The sequence below is a fragment of the Aristolochia californica genome, unplaced genomic scaffold (genome assembly GCF_029961685.1).
Source record: "Aristolochia californica isolate CCGP_79_NKW_82.1479 unplaced genomic scaffold, dmAriCali1.0.hap1 SCAF_10, whole genome shotgun sequence".
Classification (NCBI taxonomy): domain Eukaryota; kingdom Viridiplantae; phylum Streptophyta; class Magnoliopsida; order Piperales; family Aristolochiaceae; genus Aristolochia; species Aristolochia californica.
This window is the reverse complement of record NW_027181771.1, coordinates 22,556,248-22,579,734: the sequence shown is the minus strand read 5'-3', so window position 1 is coordinate 22,579,734 and position 23,487 is coordinate 22,556,248. Positions and strand designations below refer to the sequence as shown.

At 42.4% G+C, this 23,487-nt stretch overlaps 1 protein-coding gene across 1 annotated transcript; it reads left to right on the top strand.

Annotated features, from left to right (window-relative positions):
* The first annotated feature begins 26 nt into the window (after nucleotides 1-26).
* LOC137942903 (uncharacterized) lies at nucleotides 27-3,448 on the top strand. Its single transcript, XM_068788627.1, has 3 exons — nucleotides 27-1,032; nucleotides 1,288-2,079; nucleotides 2,574-3,448. Exons 1-3 carry the CDS (start codon nucleotides 588-590, stop codon nucleotides 3,446-3,448), a joined length of 2,112 nt encoding a protein of 703 aa, XP_068644728.1. The 5' UTR covers nucleotides 27-587.
* The last annotated feature ends 20,039 nt before the right edge of the window (nucleotides 3,449-23,487 follow it).

Sequence of the window (23,487 nt, the reverse complement as noted above, 5' to 3'; positions counted from 1 at the left end):
AAATCCGTCTTCGATTTGAAGTAGATATTGCTCGGACTTCTGCAATTCCGGGTCTAGATAGTGTGGTAGAAACAAAATAAGAGAAATCAACGAAGCAAGAAATCAGAGAGCCCTCTGTCTCTCCAGCGGCGGCGACATCGGAAATTGAGGACTAAATATGTCCGAAATCGGAAGGATCCTTCGCACACACTTCGTCGGCTAAAAGCGAGCTCCTTGTCTCGGAAAAACTCATTGTTTCTCCGGCGGTGGCGCAATCCCAAATTGGGGACTCAACCTATCCAAATCAAGGATACTCCGCCCAACATTCGTCGGCACAATCGGAAGGGGGATTGCCGTCAAACCATTTCTCGTTGGAACAGGTCAGTCTCTCGCTCTCACTCTCACTCTTGACCTCCCAACAGCAACCCGACTTGGGCACAACCTCTCTGCTTCCAGCAGACTGCAGCAACTTGAGAACGAACTCTCTTATCCCAGTAGCCTACAAAGAGGCACGAAAATTGAACATTGTAGTTGTATTATCGGGAGGACAGGCTCCTGGCGGCCACAAAGTTCATTTTAGCACTTATAATTATTTGCAGATTCATGCCATGGGTAGCAAAAATTATGGATTCAAGGGAGGTACCGCCGAAGTGATGAAATGCAAATACAGAGAGCTGACATCCGAATTGACCTACCCTTCCAGAAATGATGGTGCGTTTGGAAGAGACGGGATTGACACTCCAGTTCAGTGTATCAACTCCACCGAGAAGGTGTTTGAGAGAATAGCAGATAGGAGTATGGTCACGTGGAACTTCCTCTTATCATTTCGGCCTGACCTCCCTGAATGTTTAGTTCAATCTGAAAAGCTTGTTTCTGTGGAATGGTCAAAAGATCTGCAAGGCAGGAAGGCAATTCGTCTTTTTGTAGAATTTGCCAACTTCAATTTCACACTAAAGCTTGATACAACTTGCAAGATATATGAAGCAATGATAGGGAATGCTAGGATTGGTGGCACTGCATTGACTTCACTTATAGATGGGGAGAAGAGACAGGGTAAGTTCAAGGCTGTTATCAAGAAGGCCATAGTGGAGCTTGGTGCATGTATCAGTAAGTTTCTGTTTTGCGTTATTCATAAACTGATAAATGCCTTAGAGAGAATGGTTGGATTAAGTACTAGATTTATTTCTGTTTTTCATAGTGATGCAATTTCTGGATTTGAGGAGCACTTGCCAATTATAGAGTTGTCTGATATTGTCATTCTGAATGCTGCCTACAAACCAGTCCTGACCAAACAATCAATTCTGGCAGAGTGTGAAATTGTGAACCTGTGTGGTGCACATATTTCTCTAAGTCCCTGGGTTCCATACCTTAGTGCATCACTCGGGGTCATCTATGATAATTACAGCGCCATTACTGGTGCCAAATCAGACCTCAACCATATTGGTTTGCAGATGGAGAACATATTGGTTCAGCAACTTGGAATTGCCAGAAAGGGTACCCTATTCATGGAGTCCACAACCATTAATGCTGAGGCTGCTTGTGGTTTTCACAAGGAGCTACAACTGGGTGCTATTAAGGCCATTGTTCAATATGCAAACAAAACTGATCCTAAGGTGGAGATCTCAATTGTTACACTAGCTCCTCACCCATCTGAAGCTCCCCATTTTGCTGCAGAACCACAATCTGATGCTGATTGTGAGAACATATTCAGGACCATCTCTTCGGTTGGGTGGGTGCAGCACAATCCAGCACTTCATATACAGAAGCAGCCTTATGCACTATGGTATCCGATAGACAATATTGCTAAGGAAGAGCTTCATATGTTACCTGCGAGTACATTGGCAGAACTTGGGCAGGCGTTGTGTTATTTTTCCAGCAGTAACAGTACATTTAAAAATATTGTGTTATATTTTTTGGATGAATTGTTTGATGTTGGACCATTGCTAGTCATAATTCTTCAACCTGGTGTGCCTTTTGGTGATGAAGATTTGAAGAAACTAGTTGGCGAGTATGGAAAAACTACAAGTGCTATAGTAATGAAAAAAGGAGAGCCACTTCCAATTTTGCAAATTGCTGCTGTGGTGGAAATGCAGCATTGGGGTCAACAGAAAAAAATAAAAACGGTTTGAAGTGATGCAGATGAGCACCACCTGGAATATGTAGCAGAAAATGGAAATGAATCACAAGGTGCTTTGTTAAGCACCTAGCCAATACTATTCAAAAGACCGGCCTATTATGAGCGGAAAACATAGGTATTTAATCCAGGACCATAACATCACACGCCCCATTCGCGAAACGATGACCACGACGACGCAACAACACTGGCCCGACCGCGATAATACCTAGATGCGACCTACCAGTATTTTAATCCAGCCTTTGCGCCCGCACAACGACACTGGCCGGACCCAGGGCTTATCACAAGGACCTACCAGTATTTTAATCTGACCTTTGCGCGTCCCGGGACTCGAACTCGCAATGTGGGAGCCCTCTCTAATACCAAATGTTAAGCACCTAGTCAATACTACCCAAAAGACCGGTCTGTTAGGAGCGGAAGACATATGTATTTAACCCAGGACCATAACATGCTTCTATAGTTGATGAGAATCAAGGCCTTACCGCAGTGCTTACTACTGTCCAGCCCTATGAACACAAGTTGGAAACACGACAACTGATAGGTCCTTATTTCAGTCAAGCACACAAGGCTGCTGTGGTAGTCCCGCATACACTGCTGCTCACCAACCCAGTCGAGGTGCTTCTTGAGGATGCAGTTGGCTATTTGCATGCAATCAAGGCACTAACCCTGTGTGCTGGAAAAGGGAAGTATGATTCACGTGGTATAGAGGCGTCTACCACTGTTTCTTTGATTGCACAACGGACATTAAAGTGCTGGACAACAATCACGTTGGGCCACTGGATTCGGGGATATCTTGCAACACTTGGTTTCTTCCACAAATTGTTGAGTATTGCTGCTTTTACAGTGCAGAAATGGGCTTCACTAGCTAGTCAGGTTGGAGCTAATTCAAAGGTGATAAGAAAATTGGCAGAAGACGGGCAGTGGGTTGATGAAATGCCTGGCAGACAGGGGGAATACTGTCATTTATTGCTTAGCTGTTTGGGTTTTCTGGAGTTGGTGCCAATTATGAATGGCACTGTTGCTATGAGGTTTTGTGTGCGTCACAAGGAGGCTCCAGCTGTGGTTGAAGGGGTTGGTGATCATGGTTATGAGTACATGACGAGTGGTACTGTCGTAGTACTTGGGATACCTGGACGCAACTGTGCTCTGGATGGTCCACTTATCCTTTCTGTTTCTAAGATGATTCCTGCCTCTGATAAAGGTCGATTTATTGCCTTGGGGCATCCCTTTGCTGGTAAGGTCTGCATTGATATGGAGGCTAGGCCAATGGGGTTCTACACTCTTCCTTTGGATCCAAATATGAGACAAATGCTTCTCATGGGATGTATTTTCTAGTGCCTTGATACTGCATTACCAATTGTTGCTGCCATGTTGGGAAATTGTGGGCAGTGCCACCTTGCCAATGGGGGGGCCGCCGTGAAGGGCTATTTCACACCAGTCCAAGACTGATGCAAGGCAGCAAGGCTACTGGGGGAGATGTGGTGACGTTCGGCACACATCCCTCCTTTCGGCCTAAAAAAAAAAATTTCTGCTCAGGTGGAATGCTCTAGCGTTGGGGCATCCCGAGGGAGGACACAACTCCGCAGATGCGACTTGCGCACAGGTGGACGTTGGCATACAGACCCTACTTTCAAGCTTGAGGACAAACTCGTTCTTCTGGGGGGGGGGGGGGGGGGGGGGAAGGTGTAATGTTATGCACACAATAACATTAATATTTAATTATTTTTATTTAATTTACATTATTTTATTTTAGTTTTAGGCCATAAGGGTATTTTTGGAATATTTTATTTATAAGGGTATTTTTGTAATATTTTATCTTAAACCCTGTAAGGGTAAATCCTATTTCAGGGTAAGAGTAATGAGAAAGACAAGCATTGATCATTAGTCTAAGTAAATGAGATCGGGTTCTCTCTCTCACGAGGCCTAAGGTGCAAGCTTCCTTCGAAAGCTTGGTTATCCTCACGTCTTCCGATCCGAAACGAAGATAAAATTGTCTGGTGGCTGATCCATCGAAATGGGGCATATCACCTTCTATGTTGAAGTGGCTATTTTTTATTATAAAGTAATCTTCTTCTTGGGGCTCCTTTAAGTATCGTAATATCCTTTCTAAGGCTTACCAATGGGTAAGTTATGGTTTATACATGTATTGACTCACCACACTTACGATATATGATATGTCTGGTCTAGTTACCGAGAGGTAAATAAGTTTCCCACAAGTCTTAAATATTTGCCAATATTAATATCTTCTCTAGAACCAGTTATACAATCTCTTGTTCGACCTCTTCTAGAATTTTTGTCGCGGCCTTAGTTGGAGGATGATGTACCTCTATTATCTGAATACATAGCAGATGAAGCATGATTATTCGAGATAGGACATGGGCTAGGGATTTGCAACAATGTGGCTCTTATATCATCAAAGGACGAAAGGAGCTAAGAAGTTGGGTCTTAGCAATATCAAGGTATGGTTTGATATTTGCCAAACAAATTGTTGCCTCTAAAGCTTCCCTTTGCCTTTCTTGAACTAAAATATCAGTGGAGTAAGATTGAGTGACCTTCCACTTTTGAATTAAACTTTGAAACTGAGCTAAATATTCATGAATATTGTCTCCTTGTTTAATATTAAGCATGTTTTGCAATACATCAAATAACTTTTGTAAAGTCGTCGTACAGAAGTATGACTTAGTACAAGTGTCCTAAATTTGTTTGGTTGACTATAAGTAGATAACATTGTTAGCTACATACTCTTTCGTACTATTAATAGGCCAACTAATCACCAAATTGTCATCCTTAACCTACTTTAGATAGAATTGACTTTCTTCATAAATCAGTGGTGAAGACTTGGTTAAGTGACTGAGAAGGTCTTGTGTTATAAGAAACTTTCTAACTGATAGAGACCAACTAAGATAATTGGATAATCCTCTTAAGGAAATGGTAGTAATTTTGAGTATGCCACTTGTTGGAAGACAGAGCCCAAGCCCACACGACCAAGGAAGGTCCACATATCCAAGTGTATTAGAAGATGGGCCCAAACCTATAAGACCAAGGAAGACCCATGCAACCAAGAGATATAGAAGATGGGCTCAAGGCCCACAGATCAAGGAGAAGGCCCATAGGCCCACATATATTGATGGTAGGATGGTAAATAAAGGGTCATCTCATCGAGATGACATTGATGTAATTTGTTATGGTCTCGGATAGCTGGGCGTGAGTGAACAACATGAACTCCCAGCTTGCTGCAAATGATGTATAAAATATTTTTGTATAAAATGGCACATCTTCCAGTATGCCTTCATCTTCCAACATTCCTCCTCACGTTGTTGCGTCCTTCCATGAGGCCCTGCTGGCATAATATAAGTGAGAGTAAAAATCACTCCTAGCCGGTAAGCCATTGCTTCATACTCCAGTCCTAATACTAGATGTAGGGCACACTCCATCTTCTATTTTATCGGTAGTGTGTCTATTGGCATTGCTCTGAAGTGTCCACCACCTTGTCCCACCACAGGACAACGACTCTCAAGTGGTAGGAGTCATAAAAGCCATTACAGGGGGGATAACATAGATGTAATAATAAGTTCCTCCGTCATGGTTGACAGAGCCTATCATGGTTTCCCAACCGTGATATTTTTTGATAGGGTATCATTCGTCAAGGTTTCCCAACCATGATTTTTTTTGACAGGGCCCATCATGGTTTCCCAACTGTGATATTTTTTTGATGGGGTAAAATAAATGATGATATGAGGCCACCTCTTCTTCAATAATAATGTCCCCATAGAGACATAATAGCTGTATATAACACGACCATCTTCCAACACATATAACACAAACCAAATAATAAACTTTGTAAAAGAACCCATGAAATAATCCTATATAAAAATTTCTTCTTAGATGCACAAATTTCATCTTTTGTGCTCCCCCTTTCTTGAATATTTTAGTCACATAAACTTATTCATAATATATGAAATAAAATACATATTTCTTGAACTTCTTCTATGTTATGGACTCAATAAGACTGAATCATCTACTTTACTTTTATTATTTATGTTGCTTTTAATTTCGAATTTTATTGATTTGTAATAAGACTTAAAGGTAGGGGTAGAATTGGGTTTAATAACCCTAACCTATGTTGATGTTAATTACCCTATTTAAGGGGTAAGGATGGAGAAATAAAGCAAGTTCGGAATTAGCATAATCTAGGGTAATTTAGGTTCCTTCTAGGCTCTCTATTCTAGGATTCTTGGTGTGAACTCTCTTGGGGGTTTGCTGCATCCATTGGGGAGTCTTTGAGGAGATCTTGGAAGGAAAAGGAAGAGGAATTACCTTTCTCTTTCGAGCTACAAGAGAGGTCATCTCTTTCACGAAAATTCTGGTTGCTGGATTGGTGTTGACGTCAAGAGGTATTTGGAGAAGGGTTGGCATGAGCTAACCAGGAAGGAGGACGAATTCTGGTTGCTGGATTGGTGTTGATGTCAAGAGGTATTTGTTAATCTTATTCCAAGCATTAAGATTAGATTTATGTTTCTCTTTTACGTAAGGAACCAGTGCTGCATAAAATTGGAAACCCTACCTTGACGTGAGCCATAAGAAAGGGGGTTCCACGTTGGGGCCTCAAGGAGCTTCCTTGACTAGCTGGGTTCATTCATAATTAAGAAAAGGAAACTCCTTTTCAAGGGGAATGAATTCAGTAAAAGGAAAGGGGTTGTTCTTGAGTCATTACAGCAAGTAAAACCCTCTTGTCTTGAATCATAAAAGAGGGGTTTCATATCTAAGTGCTTAAACAGTCCTTTAACTTGCTTGTTGCATCTATAATTGAGAAAAGGAAAATCCTTTTCAATCCTAACGTGAAAGGAGAAGTATAAGAGAGTTATTTTCACAAAAAACGTGATAAGAAACCCTCAAACAGTGCTGGATTCATATTCAACTCGCCGAGTTACTAGATCCATGGCTAGGGACCATAACATTCTACTTGTCCATTCATCTTGCTCAACATACCCATCCGTAGTTGCAACACGAATAGTAATCATTCAGCACGAATGCATCCTTATTAGTAGATACCGTACTAATGTATACTTCTGCATTCTCAAAGTTAACAAAGCCAAAATATTAGGAATTTCTATCTCCTTCTCTCATTACTACAGACAATGGACCCAAAAAATTAAGCTCCTCAACCGCTAGAGCAGCATCTACTGCCTTCTCAAATTTAACCTGCTTATCATGCAAGAGCATCACATTAAGCACAAACAAATACGGGATATGCACAATATTAACCTCTTATGCGTGATTTGCCACAATTGCTTCACCAAGAAAACCATAACGAATGGAACCCAAAAAATTAATCCCCACCTTTTCAATTTGACAACGAACAAACCCACAGGTAATGTGTGCGTCAACAAAACAACAAAGCCACCAAATTTTTTTTTTCAGACGTCCCCAAAAAATTATTTTTATGGATCCCGGCATCCTCTGAAAAATTTCATCTCCAAATGCATACACCCAAGCCGAAATTCCATCACTTGGGCACTGTTTCTCTGCTTCACGAAACAGAGCACCTTCGTCCCCAAATTTCGAGTAGCGTTGCTGCTGTTAAGCTCCTTTCAACCACATCAATGCCATAAAAGACTCGTTTTGTCCTAAAATTCGAGCGTGTTTCCGAAGCTTACCCCCAATTTTGTTGAAGATGGTTTCCCACTGGGCTGCCGAGAGCGAGATTGTGAGTGAGAGTAAGAATCCGAAAGCCAAATACCCGTGGATTTGTTGCCGCCGATGCCTCCTCTTTTTTCGATTGCAAATAGCATCAAATTGTGGTGGAAATTTAGAACCTTTCTGCTCAACGACGAACATGCCTTTTGGTTCGGCTACCGCAGATTCGATCTCCGGATTTGAGTTTGCCAAATCCTCTAGTTCCATTTTTTTCGTCACCTATGGAAGACATGTGGCCTCCCGTGAGAAAGGGGTTGTGGAATACCCCTCTGATTTCCAAACATCAGTGTCCCCGCCGTTGAATTTCGGAAGTTCGAGGAGCTTTTCCGAGACAGAGAGCTCTCGGATTTCATACGTCTTCAGTTCGGGGAGGTGTATGGTGTCCAACGATAAAGGATTTGATGCCGAATCCCATTTCGGATTTTCCTATGAAGTAATTGTTGAGTCCCCAATTTTGGATTTCACCACCGCTGGAGAGACAAAGGGATCTCTGATTTCTTGCGTCTCCTGCCCGTCCGAGAGAGCGTCTCTAGCAACTATTTTATCTATCGCAACAATGAGTTGAGGATTTCCATTCAAGAGAGCATTTGTTGCCTCTCATTCTGTTAATTTTTCATGCAAGGAGAATTTCGGTCGTATGACCTTCTTTTCTGCGACAGCGAGTTTCTCCCTTGCGGCAGCGAGTTTCACCCTTGCAGAACGTTCAATGAAAGATGCACGCCATGTTTCGTCAGATGCTCCATACCATGCAAGTAGGGCTTCCAAATCGGTGTGCATGTCCATACATAATTCTTGGAATGAAGAATCATTTATTGTGTTCTTTCTTGCTCTGATACCAGTTGTTAAACACCTAGCCAATACTACCCAAAAAACCGGCTTGTTAGGAGCGGAAGACATAGGTAATTAACCTATGACCACAACATCACACCCGTCCTTAAGAGCCGATGACCACGACGTCTTAACACATAGCGATGAGGGACCTAGCCTAATCGGGAAACCCTGCATTTCGAGGTTCGCGATCACTCGCGTTCGTTGGGAATCGAACTCAGGACGTAACACTATCTCTGATACCAAATATTATGGTCCCGGATCTGACACAGGGATTCGTAGGGAAGAAAAGAGAGACGATAAAAATCAAGTCAAAAGGAAGCTTTAAAACCCTAGAGTTCGTCAAGGAGAACTTCAAGTCTGTTTAACCTAAAATCAATATTTGTCTTTCTTATTACTCTTACCCCTAAAATAGGGTTGACCCTTACAAGGTTTAAGATAAAATATTACAAAAATACTCCTATAAATAAAATATTCCAAAAATACCTCTGTGGCTTAAAACTGAAATAAAATAAAGTAAATTAATAAAAAACTATTAAAATAATAATATTATTGCGTACATAACATAATTAAGTTAAAGTTTTACGATTAAAATCTTAAACTCTAAGTTCAGGGGTATTATTATAATATAGTAGTTTCATTAATCTATTAATAGAGCTACAGGGGGAGGGTTAGGAATAATCAAGTCCATAACCCTTCTTTCTCCAGTTTTCTTCGAATGGTTTTCTCTCATCTTTTTCTCCATGAGTTAAATTCATGGAGTCCTGAAAATCAACATGGTATTTTAGCTTTCAATTTTAGAACTCAAACTATGGTTTTTCATATCTCATTCTCCTTTGGTTTTTTTTCATATTTGCTAGATATTAGTGTTTTTTTTCTTTTTCTGCTGCTATTCTCTTTGTGTGACCATGCTCATGGGCTTCTGCCGAAGACCTTTTTTATGGCTAAAGTTCTGTTTCATATTGGGCAATATTATTGCCGGTAAGCTCTCTCTAATTCTGCTGGGCAACATCCCAGACACCCACCAGCCAGCCAGCTCCATTGCCGGAATTCACCTTCCTGCGACAAGACGAGTTGTTCAGTTTTGGAGGTTGAAGACAACAGAATATTGCCGATGACGCTGGCGGAATGATCCCGCCTGCTTTGTTACCATTTCTGGACGGTTTTCGCCTTCCTCACGCCAAAAATTTCCCGGCGGAACTCACCACAGGGCAATATCGCTTGCCACAACGACGTTGCGCCACCAAAATACCCTTAGTTGCAGCGGCGCCGCGTCTGGTTGCCGACAGGAGAAGTGGGACGCAGGGCGACTGATAGCCGCTCGTCGACGGGGACTGGAGAGGTGAACCCTGGTGGTCTGGGCCGCGCGCAGAGAACCTCGGTTAACTTCACCGGCTATTTCCTTCCACTTAGCCGAGAAAAATGATTGCTGCTGTCTCTGTTTCGGCTCTGTTTGGCCGAGAGGCCAAAGGCGATGACATCTTGCGGGAAAAAATTCTCTGCCTGAGCCGCTTACTTCGTCCAAAATACTGGTTCCGGCAAATTTTCTTCGTCACTAAGTCCATTACAGCTTCGGCGTCGAGGAAGACGACCCATCGGTGCCGACGAGAAGACGAAGTTAATGTTTTCGAAATAAATGTTGCCTCTTCCAGAACACTGGGATTGCTGTTATTCGGAAACTTTCCTTCTGAAGATCTCTGTTTTCCGCTGGCCGAGAGTCGGAGAGGAAGAAGGAGATACAAAATATTTCTTATTTCCAAACTTAGGAAACATGATTTATTAAAGTCCGAGCCGCTCTGTTCAGCAAAGACCTGGACTCGCCCAAATCAATTCGGACTAGCGGGCCAGCTTTCCCACCCAACCCGAGGGTATTGTTTCTGCACCAGCCAGACTGAGTCAACCCAGACCAACTCGGTCTAGGTCAACCTAGACCGGGTCAACTCGGTCTAGGTCAACCTAGACCGGGTCAACTCGGGTCTGGGTCAACTGACTTGGGTCACTTATTTTCTACCTCGGAATACATGCCCAAAGTTAATACATATTTTGGCGCAAGTCGGTAAATTTTTTCTCTGGATGGATTATTATTTTTGAAGCATTGACAGATTATTCTTTGGTCAGCATATTATTTAAAACAAATATGTACACTGGATTATTTCATGGGCCCTTTTATAAGGATCATTTTGGTTCGTGTTAAATGGGCCCAAGCTAAGCCCATTTCACCTGCTACTAAAGTGTCTCTTTTGTTGAGACTTTATTATTGAAGAAGAGGTAACCTCATACCATTATTTATTTATGTCCCCATAAAAAATATCAAATTTTTGTGGTTGGGAGTCCATGATGGAGGAACTTCATACCTGTAAAAAATATCAACATTATTTGTGGTTGGGAGTCCATGACGGACGAACTTCATCCCCGTAAAAAAAATAAAATTTATTTGTGGTTGGGAGTCAATAATGGAGGAATTTCATCCGTGTTAAAACTATCAAATTTTTGTGGTTGCGAGTCCATGACAGAGGAACTTCATCCCTGTAAAAAATATCAAATTTATTTGTGGTTGGGAGTCCATGACGGAGGAACTTCATCCCTATAAAAAATATCAATATTATTTGTGGTTGGGAGTCCATGACGAAGGAACTTATTATTATATTTTTGTTACTTCCCCCCATTAATATCATATATTACTCTACCACTTGAGAGTCGTTGTCCTATGGAGGGACACAGTAGTGGAGGTGGACACTTCAGAGCAATGTCTTAGCGGTTAGGAGTGATTTATTCTCTCAAATATTATACTAGTTGAGCCTCATGAACGAGAGCATAAGCGTGAGGGGGAATGTAGGAAGATGAAGGCATATTATACATAAAAAAATATTTTATACATCATTTGCAACAAACTGGGAGTTCATGTTGTTCTCTCACCCCTAGCTTGAGGTGGAGTGTTGGAAGATAGGGCCCAAGCCCACACGACTAAGGAAGACCCACAAATCTAAGTGTATTAGAAGATGGGCCCAAGCCCATAAGACCAAGGAAGACCCATGCAACCAAGAGATATAGAATATGGGCCCAAGGCCCATAGATCAAGGAGAATGCCCATAGGCCCACATACATTGATGGCTTGATGGTAAATAAAGGGTCATCTCATAGAGATGACATTGATGTAATTAATTTAAAGTTTCAGGGTTAAAACCCTAAATCCTAAACCCTAAGTTCAGGGGTATTAGTGTAATATAGTAGTTTCATTAATCTATAAATAGAGCTTTAGGTGGAGGGTTAAGAATAATCTAGTCCATAACCCTTCTTCCTCCAGTTTCTCCCAATGGGTTTATCTTCTTTTTTCTCCATGAGCTAAATTCATGGAGTCCTAAAATCAACATCACTCTTACTAGTATTTCCTTAAGCCATCTTAATTTAACAAATGTTTAGTAAAGCACAAACATGAAGAGCAGTAATTCCAATTGAGATCCAATCAAACTAAAATCCCAATTTAGATGTGCCAATTGCTATAACCCATTATTTAAGAGCTGATTGGGACTGAAGTAAGGTGACTTCATAAAGCTTGGGAGCCACATAAAGTAATGATATTCTACCGAAAAAATAGGTAACTCGAGTAAGGGAATTTTCCTCCCAAACCGAATTTTAACCCAAGTAGGACTTTTAAGGGTTCAAAACAATTTGAACTTGTATTCAAACTTAGACCTCAATCTTTGGAGACTCATGTTTGCCAAAAACATCCATAGTTCAAATTTGAAAATAGTCCTCTTAATCAAAATTGAACAATCTTCTTTCAAATACCAGCCACTTTCAAATAAAGATAAGTTCTTATCCCCTATATTAGCCATTGAATCAGGCTCCAAACACACCAAAAATTGTGCCTTAAGTGGAGTAAATCAATTACTCATTCAATATTAGTTTAAGTCTTTTTTTTTCTTAAAAAACTCAAGAACTCATGGCTGGTTTTTCACCCAAGCTTGGCTTAAACTTTCCTTATGATAGGAGTCATATTTATTGTTGAATTTAGGACCCCTTTACTGAAATCTAGAGCAAGGTGAGAGAGGGAAAAAGAAAAAAGAAGAGAGAGAGAGAGGTTTCGGGTATGCTAGAGAGGAAGGCTTCACTAGATGAGGAGTGGAGAACTACTTCTTTCTTATTATAATTTGAGTACAAACACCTCTATTTATAGTAGAGAAAAGTAGTAGAGTCCAAGTACAATTAAACTACCATTCTCTTAATTACACCCAAACTGTAACTCTAAAAGATAAGTCTATCATAATTAAATAACTTAACATAATTAGAAGACTAACATAATTCAAACTCAAACTCAAACTCAAACTATTCTATGATGCACTTGATCCTATGATAAGGATGCTAGCTTGTGGTTATAATGGTGGATCCCACTTGATCTTCAAATCTTCCAACTCATGCCAGCTCGTGTGATGACCCATCATGCCATCTCACATTTTCAAGGTGGGTCTCACCAGCTCGTGAAACCATGGTGGGTCCCACATTATAACCCTCCCCCTCAAGTTGGGGGTGAGAAAACTTCGTAAATGCCCAACTTGCTGCATATGGTCGACAAGATCTTATGAGTGATTGGTTTGGTGAGAATGCTTGCGGGTTGGCTTTGTGAAGATATATGTTTAAGTGATAATATACCGGTTTGGAATTTTTGTCGAATGAAATGGCAATCTGCTTCAATATGCTTTGTTCTCTCATGGAAGACTGGATTTGACGTGATATTTATTGCTGCCTGATTATTGCAATATAGATCCATAGGAGTTTCTTTATAGAATCCCAATTTATTGAGAAGGGATTAAATCCATAGAAGCCCACTAACTGTGTGTGCCATCCTGTATTATGCTTTTACACTAGACCTTGCAACTACATTTTGCTCCTTGCTTCTCCATGTAACCAAGTTCCCTCCAACCATTGTACAATATCCCGAAGTAGATTTTCTGTCATCCGGGGATCCAGCCCAGTCTGTAGTTAAGCACCTAGCCAATACTACCCAAAAGACTGACTTGTTAGGAGCGGAAAGTATAAGTGTTAGTGTGTCAATGCCCACCTCTCTCAAGTTACTGTTAATGTAATGTATTCATTGGCCCCCAATTATGAGGAGCGCAAATGTCGATAGTGAGTAAATTAGTTAGCGGTTCCGGCTTAGACGCTGATGAGGTCAAATTGTGACCGCAATGGTTATATGTGAAGAAACTGTAAAATGAAGGCGGGGTTTGGGGAGTCAGCCCCGAAGGGGTCCAACGACGCAGTGAAAAAAAGAGGCGCACTCTGTACTGACCGTTGCAGCGTACAGAGGCCTCCATCGCCGTCAGAAGAGAAGAGAAGCTTCCTTTCATCATTTCCGTAGTTGTCTCCCAGCTGTCTTCCTCGATTGAGTGCTGTAAAACACCTATAAATAGAGGTGTTCTTCAACAACAATTGGTATCCAGAATCATACCTATTCCCTGTTCGTTTTATTTTAGTTTCTTCTTTTGTAAGTCCAAAAGCCATTGAAACTCTTCTAAGAGTGGTGGGACAAAATCCGTTTGTATTTAAATAGAGATCAGTGTTGACTTTCTTCTTGATTGCTGTTGAGACGTTCCTGAGTTGAGCTTACTCTGTTTTACAATAGGTACTTAACCCAGGACCACAACAATACATCCCACCTTCGCGAGCTGACGACCATGGCGGCTTAACACATAGCGATGAGGGGCGCTGTTACATTATCACAGTATGACCTGCGTCAGGGGTTTGCGAGCACCCGCGCTTGCTGGAAGTCGAAATCACGACGTAGCGCCTGCTCTGATACCAAATGTTACGGTCCTGGATCTAGCACGAGGAAGCGTAGGGATGTTAGGATCTGCCCTTGCCACGGATCTCGTCACCCTTCTTTCTCCTCTTTCCTCTAGATTGGCTATTGACGAAGAGATGAATTTTCTATGCTTCGAGCGTGCAATGGTGAGGGATGGATTGAGCCTAGAAGGAGACTCAACCTTGGACCTCAGAAAGGGAGAATCCGACCTCTACTCTATTTTCCAATTCAATGCTTGAGTTCCATTCCTACCCGTCCTCCTTAATAAAAGGATTAGGGACGCAAAACATTCAGCCCTAAACCAAGGGCATAAGTTATGAGAAAGTACAATTAAGCCATCCTAATACATGAAAGGGAAATTACATAAAATTAACTCCTACGTCTGCCTGTTACTCTGGATGCTATGGATTCCATAACATCACCCCCCTCCTAGAGAAAGAGTTTGTCTTCAAGCTCAAAAGTGGGGTAGAGAGCCCTAAAAAACGCCAAAGGCTTCCATGTAGTGTCGACTGGATCAGTGTCAGCCCACTACACTAAAATCTCCTAGTCGCCCTGAACTCGGTGAGCCTACAACATCTGAGCCGGAGTAGATAACACATGTCCCTCCTGAAGTGGTGTGGAGCAACGGAGAGTTGCCGGTGAAGTCCTTAACTGAGAGACGTGGAAAACATCATGAAGCTTTACGTCAGGTGGAAGCTGCAAACGGTAGGCTACTGCGCCAATGCGTTCCAGAACTTGGAAGGGGCCATAAAACTTGGGTGACAATTTGTGACGTTTGGAGGCCGTAAGGGAGAGTTGGCGGTAATGTTGGAGACAAAGCCACACATAATCTCTCAGAGAAAAGATCAAGTAGCGATGCTGTTTATAATAATTTGCTTTCATTGTAAGTTGAACTTCCAGTAAATGAGCGCGTACCTGGCTAAGCATGGCATCACGGTCTGCCAATGCCTGGTCTAGAGCTGCCACCTTAGAAGAGACAGTATCATATGATAAGAGCCGAGGGGGAACTCTGCCATAAATGATCTTGAAAGGAGTTGTGTTGAGTGCGGTGTGATACGATGTGTTATAACATAACTCCGCCCAAGCAAGCCACCTGACCCAACTTTTAGGCGAATTCCTGACAAAACAATGGAGGTTCATCTCAATTGTACGATTGACGACCTCTGTTTGTTCATCTGTCTGCGGGTGGTAGGCTGAGGAGAATGCCAACTTTGTCCCTTACAGCTTGAAGAATTCTTTCCAGAAAGTAATGATGAAGACAACATCTCTGTCACTGGTAATAGACACTGGCACACGCCATGAAGTCTGACAATGTGATCCATGAAGAGCTGGGCGACATGAGTCGCTGTATATGGATGAGCCAGGGCCAAGAAATGTCCATATTTGGACAAACGGTCGACCACTACAAAAATAACTGATTTGCCCGAGGATGGGGAAAGTCCATCAATAAAGTCCACGGATATATCTGCTCATACCTGTGAAGGTAACTGAAGGGGCTGGAGCATCCCGACGGGGCTTAAGGACTCCGCTTTGTTCCGCTGAGAAATCTGGCAAGCTATCACATAGTCCGCAACACTACGTTTCATGCCCCGCCAATAAAAAGGTAGATAATATGGTGGGAATGAGTGGCGTGGTCGGATGGAGAAAAATTCGATTCTTGAACAATATGAGTCGATCCTGAACGATCCAGTTGCTATCTAGTGTGTTCAGCTATATATTATGATATAACTCAAGGAGCTCGGGGTGCTGCTGAGTTTCATCCCGAATAGAGTCTAGTAGAGGAAATCTTGGTTGATTGATTGCGTGTAGCTGAGGCTCAGATAGGTCTCTGCGGGACAAGGCATCTATACCCACATTGAGGTGGCCAGGTTTATACTCAACAATAAAATCAAATCCCATCAATTTGCTCAACCAATGTTGCTGGGGTGAAGTAGTGAGATGCTGCTCAGTAAGTACTTCAAACTGCAATGATCAGTCCGTATGATAAAGGCACACCCCCAAAGATAGGGCCTCCAGTGCTGAATAGCTTTGGCTAACCCGATCGGTTCCCTTTCATAGGCAGCTAATTTGTGGTGATGTTGGCCGAGCTACATGCTAAAATAAGCTATAGGGTGGCCTTGCTGCTGTAATACTGCGCCAATACCCCCTCCAAACGCATCACATTCAATAACAAACAAGTCATCAAAGTTTGGAAGTTGGAGGACCGGTGCTGATGATAATGCTGTCTTCAAATTCTTAAAGGAGGATGCCGCTATCTCTGACCAACTAAATGCATTGCGTTTAAGGAGATTGTTGAGTGCAAATGCAATTTGTCCATAGTTACGACTAAATTTCCTGTAGTAACCTGCTAGAACCAAGAACCCCCTTAATGCTGTTACAGATGTGGGAGTAGCCAGTCGACCACGCCAGATGCTGATATAACGTGACCCAAATATGCTACCTCAGAAGTTCCCATAGAGCATTTGGATTGGTTGAGAACCAAATGATGGGAGCGTAGGAGAGTGAACACCTCATTCATGAGGGCCTGGAAGGTGGAAGGGGCATTGGAGAGACCAAATGGCATGGCTAAGAATTCGAAATACCCATGGTGTGTGTGGAACACTGTCTTCTCCACATCCAAAGAGTGATCTCGAATCTGGTGATATCTTGATTTCAAATCCAGCTTGGTAAATAAGTTGGCCCGATGCAATTCATCTAATAGTTCATCTACCACTGGAATTGGAAATTTATCTTTGATGGTATGAGCATTGAACACTCTGTGATCAACACAAAACCTCCATGATTTATCTTGTTTTTTGACGAGTAACACTGGGAAGGAGAAGGGAGACTTACTGGGCTGAATAATCCCTTGGGCGAGCATAGTTTGGCATTGGCACTCAATTTCATCCTTCTGTAAGTGTGGGTAGCAGTAAGGGCAAGCCACCACCGGTTCAGTACCCAATTTCAATTGAATACGGTGATCACAATGTCGGATAGGCGGGAGTATAGTAGAGGCCTGAAATAAGTCACCAAATTCTGTAAGTAAAGCATTTAACTTACAGTGATTTGCTTCCTGGACCTGAATTTCCTGAAGAGTACATGGCATGGGAGCATGTGTGCCATGAAGTGTAATAGGATGCTGGGCGGTCATAAAAGTCATAGTGAGCACCTTGAAATCCCATACGATGGGCCCCAACGTCTGGAGCCATTTAATGCCTAGTACCAAGTCAAACCCAACAAGGGGGATGACAAAAAATTCTGCTACAAATGAGTGCCCTTCAATACAAAAGTCTGTAGAGTGAGAAATGCCTGCACTTGCATTTTTTCCCCATTGGCCACGGATACGAAGATGCCAATGTTATTTTTAATCACCAACCCATGTTGTTATGCGGTTGGCTGACTAATGAAATTGTGAGTGCTGCCTGGATCCACTAAGGGCAGTAACTGCAGATGTTGCAATCTGGCACGAACTTGTATAGTGTTGGAGCTGTGCATGCCAGTCATAGCATGGAGGAAAATAGCGGGTTCATCCTGTTCGATTTCAGCACTGTCTTCCAATTGTGGATCTTCCTTTGTGTCATCCAAGACCTCCAACTAGAATAAACGTTTGCATTGGAGACCCTAGACATATTTCTCATCACAGTTATAACAAAGCCCCTTGGTTCGTCTCTGTTCCATCTTGTGTCTAGACAGGTGACAGAAATATTGTGCTGGTGGCGTGGAGGTAGAATTGTCAGCACGTGGTGCTGAATTTTGCCCAGGGCGTGGAGGTGCTGAATATGATGATGGGGTGCTGGTGGGCGCCTTGCTTGGCCAAGAGGGTCTTCTGACCAGAGACTCTTTGAGGACACGCTATTTGGTATTTATAGTCCTTGCACAGTTCATAGCATGGGCCAGGTCTTGAGGGTCATGCAATTCTACTTCCAGGTGCAAGGCCTCCATTAACCCAACAGTAAATAGATTAACATATTGCGAAGGAGGCACAAACCGACTGGCGTGGGCCAGACGTTCCTAAAATTTTTTCTAATACAATTCAATAGTTCTCGTCTGTTTCATATTTACCAAATCCCCCAAAGGGTTGATACGGGTAGGAGGGCCAAACCTCAACATGCAATACTCTTTAAATAAATCCCAATCATGAACATGATGCTCCGAATGAAATTGGTGGTACCATAGGAGCGCTTCATCAAGCATATGGAAGGTAGCTAAATGGACCCGGTCATCAACATGCGTTCTTTGATTGTAAAAGAACTAGTCACAATAGTGTAACCAGATCAAAGGATCCGTAGACCCGGCATAGGTAGGAAAGTCGAGCTTGGCATACCTGGGCACTGTATTATGGCCTGGTGCGTGGGGTCCCATGGCTGGGGAAGGCTGTTGGCGTAGATGTGGTGGGGGTGGGGGCGGGTGGGGAGGTCGTGGCTCTGCCAGAAGTGTAGAACTGCCCGGGGGCGTAGGTCCCCTTGCAAAGCCCTCCTCCACTCGCCGGAGTAGGTGTTGCAGAGTGTCATTGATGGTGGAAATTGCAGAGTTAGTGCGATGTCTATGGTCGTCCATGGAATGCTGCAACTCCTCCACGATTTGATGCAAGTCTTCCGGGGAAGAGGAATCACCAAGGGTGGTCTTGTCTGATACCACGATGCTAGGATATGCCCTTGCCATGGATCTCATCACCCTTCTTTCTCCTCTTTCCTCCAGATTGGCTATTGACGAAGAGATGAATTTTCCTATGCTTCGAGCATGCAATGGTGAGGGATGGATTGAGCCTAGAAGGAGACTTGACCTTGGACCTCAGAAAGGGAGAATCCAACCTCTACTTTATTTTCCAATTCAATGCTTGAGTTCCATTCCTGCCCATCCTCCTTAAAAAAAGGAATAGGGACGCAAAACATTCAGCCCTAAACAAAGGGCATAAGTTATGAGAAATTACAATTAAGCCATCCTAATACATGAAAGGGAAATTACATAAAATTAACTCCTGCATCTGCCTGTTACTCTAGATGCTATAGAGTCTATAACAAGGGAGACATGGTAGAATTTTAGGGAGACAAGGAGAGGAAGACGAAGATGAAGCCAAAGGGAAGCTTGAAAACCGAAGGTTCGTTAAGGAGAACGCACACCCCTGAGCTCGTTGAGGAGAACTCAAAACCTTGTTTTACCTAATAATCAATGCTTGTCTTTCTCATTACTCTTACCCCTTAAATAGGGTTCACCCATATAGAGTTTAAGATAAAATATTACCAAAATACCCCATAAATGAAATATTCCAAAAATACCCCTATGGCTTAAAATTGAAATAAAAATAAATAAATAAAATAAAATCAATTAAAATAATAATGTTATTGCATGCATAACATTGTTGTTACGGTCCCGGATTTGCCATGGGGAAGTGTAGGGAGACATGGTGGAATTGTAGGGAGACGTGGAGAGGAAGACGAAGATCAAGCCAAAGGGAAGCTTGAAAACCCTAGGTTCGTTAAGGAGAACGCACACCCCTGAGCTTATTGAGGAGAACTCAAAGCCCTGTTTAGCCTAATAATCAATGCTTGTCTTTCTCATTACTTTTACCCCTTAAATAGGGTTCACCCTTATAGTGTTTAAGATAAAATATTACAAAATACCCCCATAAATGAAATATTCCAATAATACCCATGTGGCTTAAAACTGAAAAAAAATAAAATAAATCAAAGAAAATAAATTAAAATAATAATTTTATTGCATGCATAACATTACACCCCCTGGAAGAAAGAGCTTGTCCTCAAGCTCGAAGGTGGGTCTGCTTGCCCGTGCTGACGTTGCATCCGTTCTCAAGTATCAATCGCAATATCTGTGTCAGCCCGCTGGACTACAAAACTAGAGTATTCAACCAGATAAACAATTTTTTTTTACGGTCGTATATAGGGATGGATGCCAAATGTCGCTACATCACCCCAAACAGCATCTCTCTGCCTGCCCTCAGTCCTGGATTGCATTGCTTACACTTTGCCAGCAAGGCATCAACAACAACATAACCAGCCCCCTGGGATAGAGAAGAGTCAGCAGCACGAACGCCCTCCAGTTGCTGCACCTTGAAACACTTAGAGGCCCTTGTAGAATGAGCCATGCCACATGTTTGCTGTAATTCAGATGAGCAGGCAGGTGACTGAATAACAGTGGGAAGCCCACTTCAAGCAGAAAATCTAGACTTTGTATGAATCCAACCAATTGCTCCTTCTTAAAAATCCAGACTGTACAAGCTGTTGCTCACTGTCCTAGAGTATAGCAAACACCTCCCCATACATTGAGATCCCTACTGCTGCTGTTTGAATCCATTTCGGATGAAATTGGTCATGAAGTTCCAAAATCAGAGGTAAGTGATGAAAGGAGACCACCACACTGACTGCAGCAGCAACAACAATATGAATTTGCTTCATTTTCTCATGCTCAAGATGTCCTAGAGTGGCATAAATGTAGCTATCCAGGTTATTCTTGAGTTTTGCAGTCCTCCTTCGATCTGCATCTTGCTTATCCATTGCAGCCAAGCTACTTTTAGCCTCAGGAATGGACTCCTTTGATAGAGACATACCGAGACCCAAAGACTTTGAAGGTTTGTTGCTTCAATTTTTTCTCCATGATGACACCATTGCCACTTGGCTCGTCCATAGGATTAGAAGAACTATTGACATCAGATTCAGTGCTCAGGTTTTCCTTGCTAACAGTTGTACTACTGTTAGGGCGTGCTTCAAGTGATATGGCTGGTGTAGTACTTGTTGAACTCTCTATAGTAAAATATTTGATTGGCACATCAACCCACTCTGAGATCTCGATAATAGCTTTTGCACGATTGATGTAGAATTTAGTTACATCGGCTTTAATACCTCGCAAGCGTACGAATCGTTCATGTAATCTAGCGGGAAGCGAGGGTCATATCCACAGGGAGGACTGAATTTTGTGTATTCTTCAGTCAACTAGCCTAACCAAATATGATGAATTAATATTAACTAAACGCTAATTATTTCCTAAATTATCAAGCAATCATCTGGTTAACTACCTACACAACAGGAAACGTCAACTCTAGATTTTACGGTGATTCGTGCCTCTCTCGAGCGCCACGTAACCACGGATCCGATTTCTCAATCCTTGCGTCTAGCCCCTCTCGGGCGCATAGAGTGAAAGACAAAAATCGGATTAAAATACCAAAATCCAACCTCAATTATAATCCTACCCTAATTAGCTAATTTAATCAAATATCCGGAAAACAAATATTCAATAAACATTAATTATCAAATCAGATTCAATAAACATTCAAAACCTAAGTTCAAACTATATAAAAAATAAAATTCAAAAATTACGAATTACTCCCCTTCTTCTTCCTCTCGATTGGGCAGCAACTCGTTCTCACGGGTGCTACAATTTCCTGAGATTAATGGCTTCGGGTAGCAAGAGTGAGTGGCCAGAGGTAGAGATGACGCCGGCGACGAAGGTTGAAAGCTGACGGACGGAGGTAACGTCCAGTGAAGAATGAAACAGAGATGAAGTTCTCTAACCGGCTCTCTTGAGTCTCGGTCGGAGTCGGAGTCGCTCCGGGAATGGTCGGAAATACGTAACCGATGCCAGAGGATGGTCGGAAAGAGGAAGTGGCACCGGAGAAGCCCTCTCGGATCACTTCTTGGTCTGGCGAGCGACGACTGTCGAACTCACCTCGACGGAGACTCTCTTGAGCTCTCCTTGGGTTTGTTCTCGATTGCTGGACGGCGGTGGACGGTGGTGGACGACGGTGGCGTGGCGAAAGACAGTGGCCCGACGAGCGACGGTGGGAAACTCCTCTCGGGTCTCCCCAGTTTCCGGTGCTCTGTTCTGGTGAACAGAAACTGTCAAACTCACCTCGACGGAGACTCTCTCGAGCTCTCCTCGGGTTTGTTCTCGGTTGCTGGACGGCGGTGGACGACGATGGCGCGGCGACTGACGGAGGGAAACTCCTCTCGGGTCTTCCCCTGTTTCGGTCGACGGTCATGCTCTGTTTTGGTCGATGCTCTGTTTTCTTTTCACACTCGTTCCTCCTCCCCCCGTTCGACGCTCTCTCGTTTCCTTTAATACCATCTGATTTATTTTAAAACGATTTGACCTAAAAATCACCTCCATTTCACTAAGGGCATTTTGGTAAATATCTCCTTCTCCACCAAAATTCTCCTGAAATTCCATAATTAAATCTATAAAAAGCATTTCAGGAAGAAATAAACCTTAAAAACAATGAAATATAATTCAGGAGAGAAAAATATGCAATATCGACAGTGATTAATGCCAAATTTAATAAATGCTCATTTCATTTGAAAACCGATAAATAACCACCTATAACACAATTATAAAGGTTATTCTATTATAATTAACGTAGTTCTCATGTCAGAATATGGCATCTATTAACGATCAAAAGAGACTAATCCATTTCTACTTTGAGAAAAGTGCAGATTTTCCTTGATTGAGGAAAACAATATGCGGGATGAATACTTCTCACTGGCATCTGACAGTCTAGAAACAGCATATAGTTCATCAACCCTCAAGCCAGAATGTGTAAGCACTTCTTGTAAAAAAACAAGAGCTTGCTCCCACAGATCAGCACAGAAGTCTTCAAAATTTTCATGAGAGATCAATCCCATAAAATCATGATCATCGGTTACGGTCCTAGCAACAACAACTAAAGTCCAGGCTGATGAACCACCCAATCTATCTACTTGAGCCGCTACCCTCTGCCCTTTCTCTCTGAACCCCTGTCTGACCTCATTAATACAACCAAACGGCCAACGTTCACCCTTGGCAACCTCTGATTCCAAGCTATCACCAGGATTTACAGACGAATTGCATTTGTTTTCACGAAAATGAAGACTAACTCCACCTTCTGTTTTGAAATCTTGTTGAAGCGAAGTTGCACTGTTATGCCCACTTTTACGAAATTCAATTTCAGGTTCTGCGGCATGTTTGACATCTTCAATAGAACTAGACGTTATTTCCTCCATCTCAACTGAGTCACTTCTAATAGAAGAATCATGCAACACTAATTCACTAATGAATACTTCTACATTCTCAAAGTTAA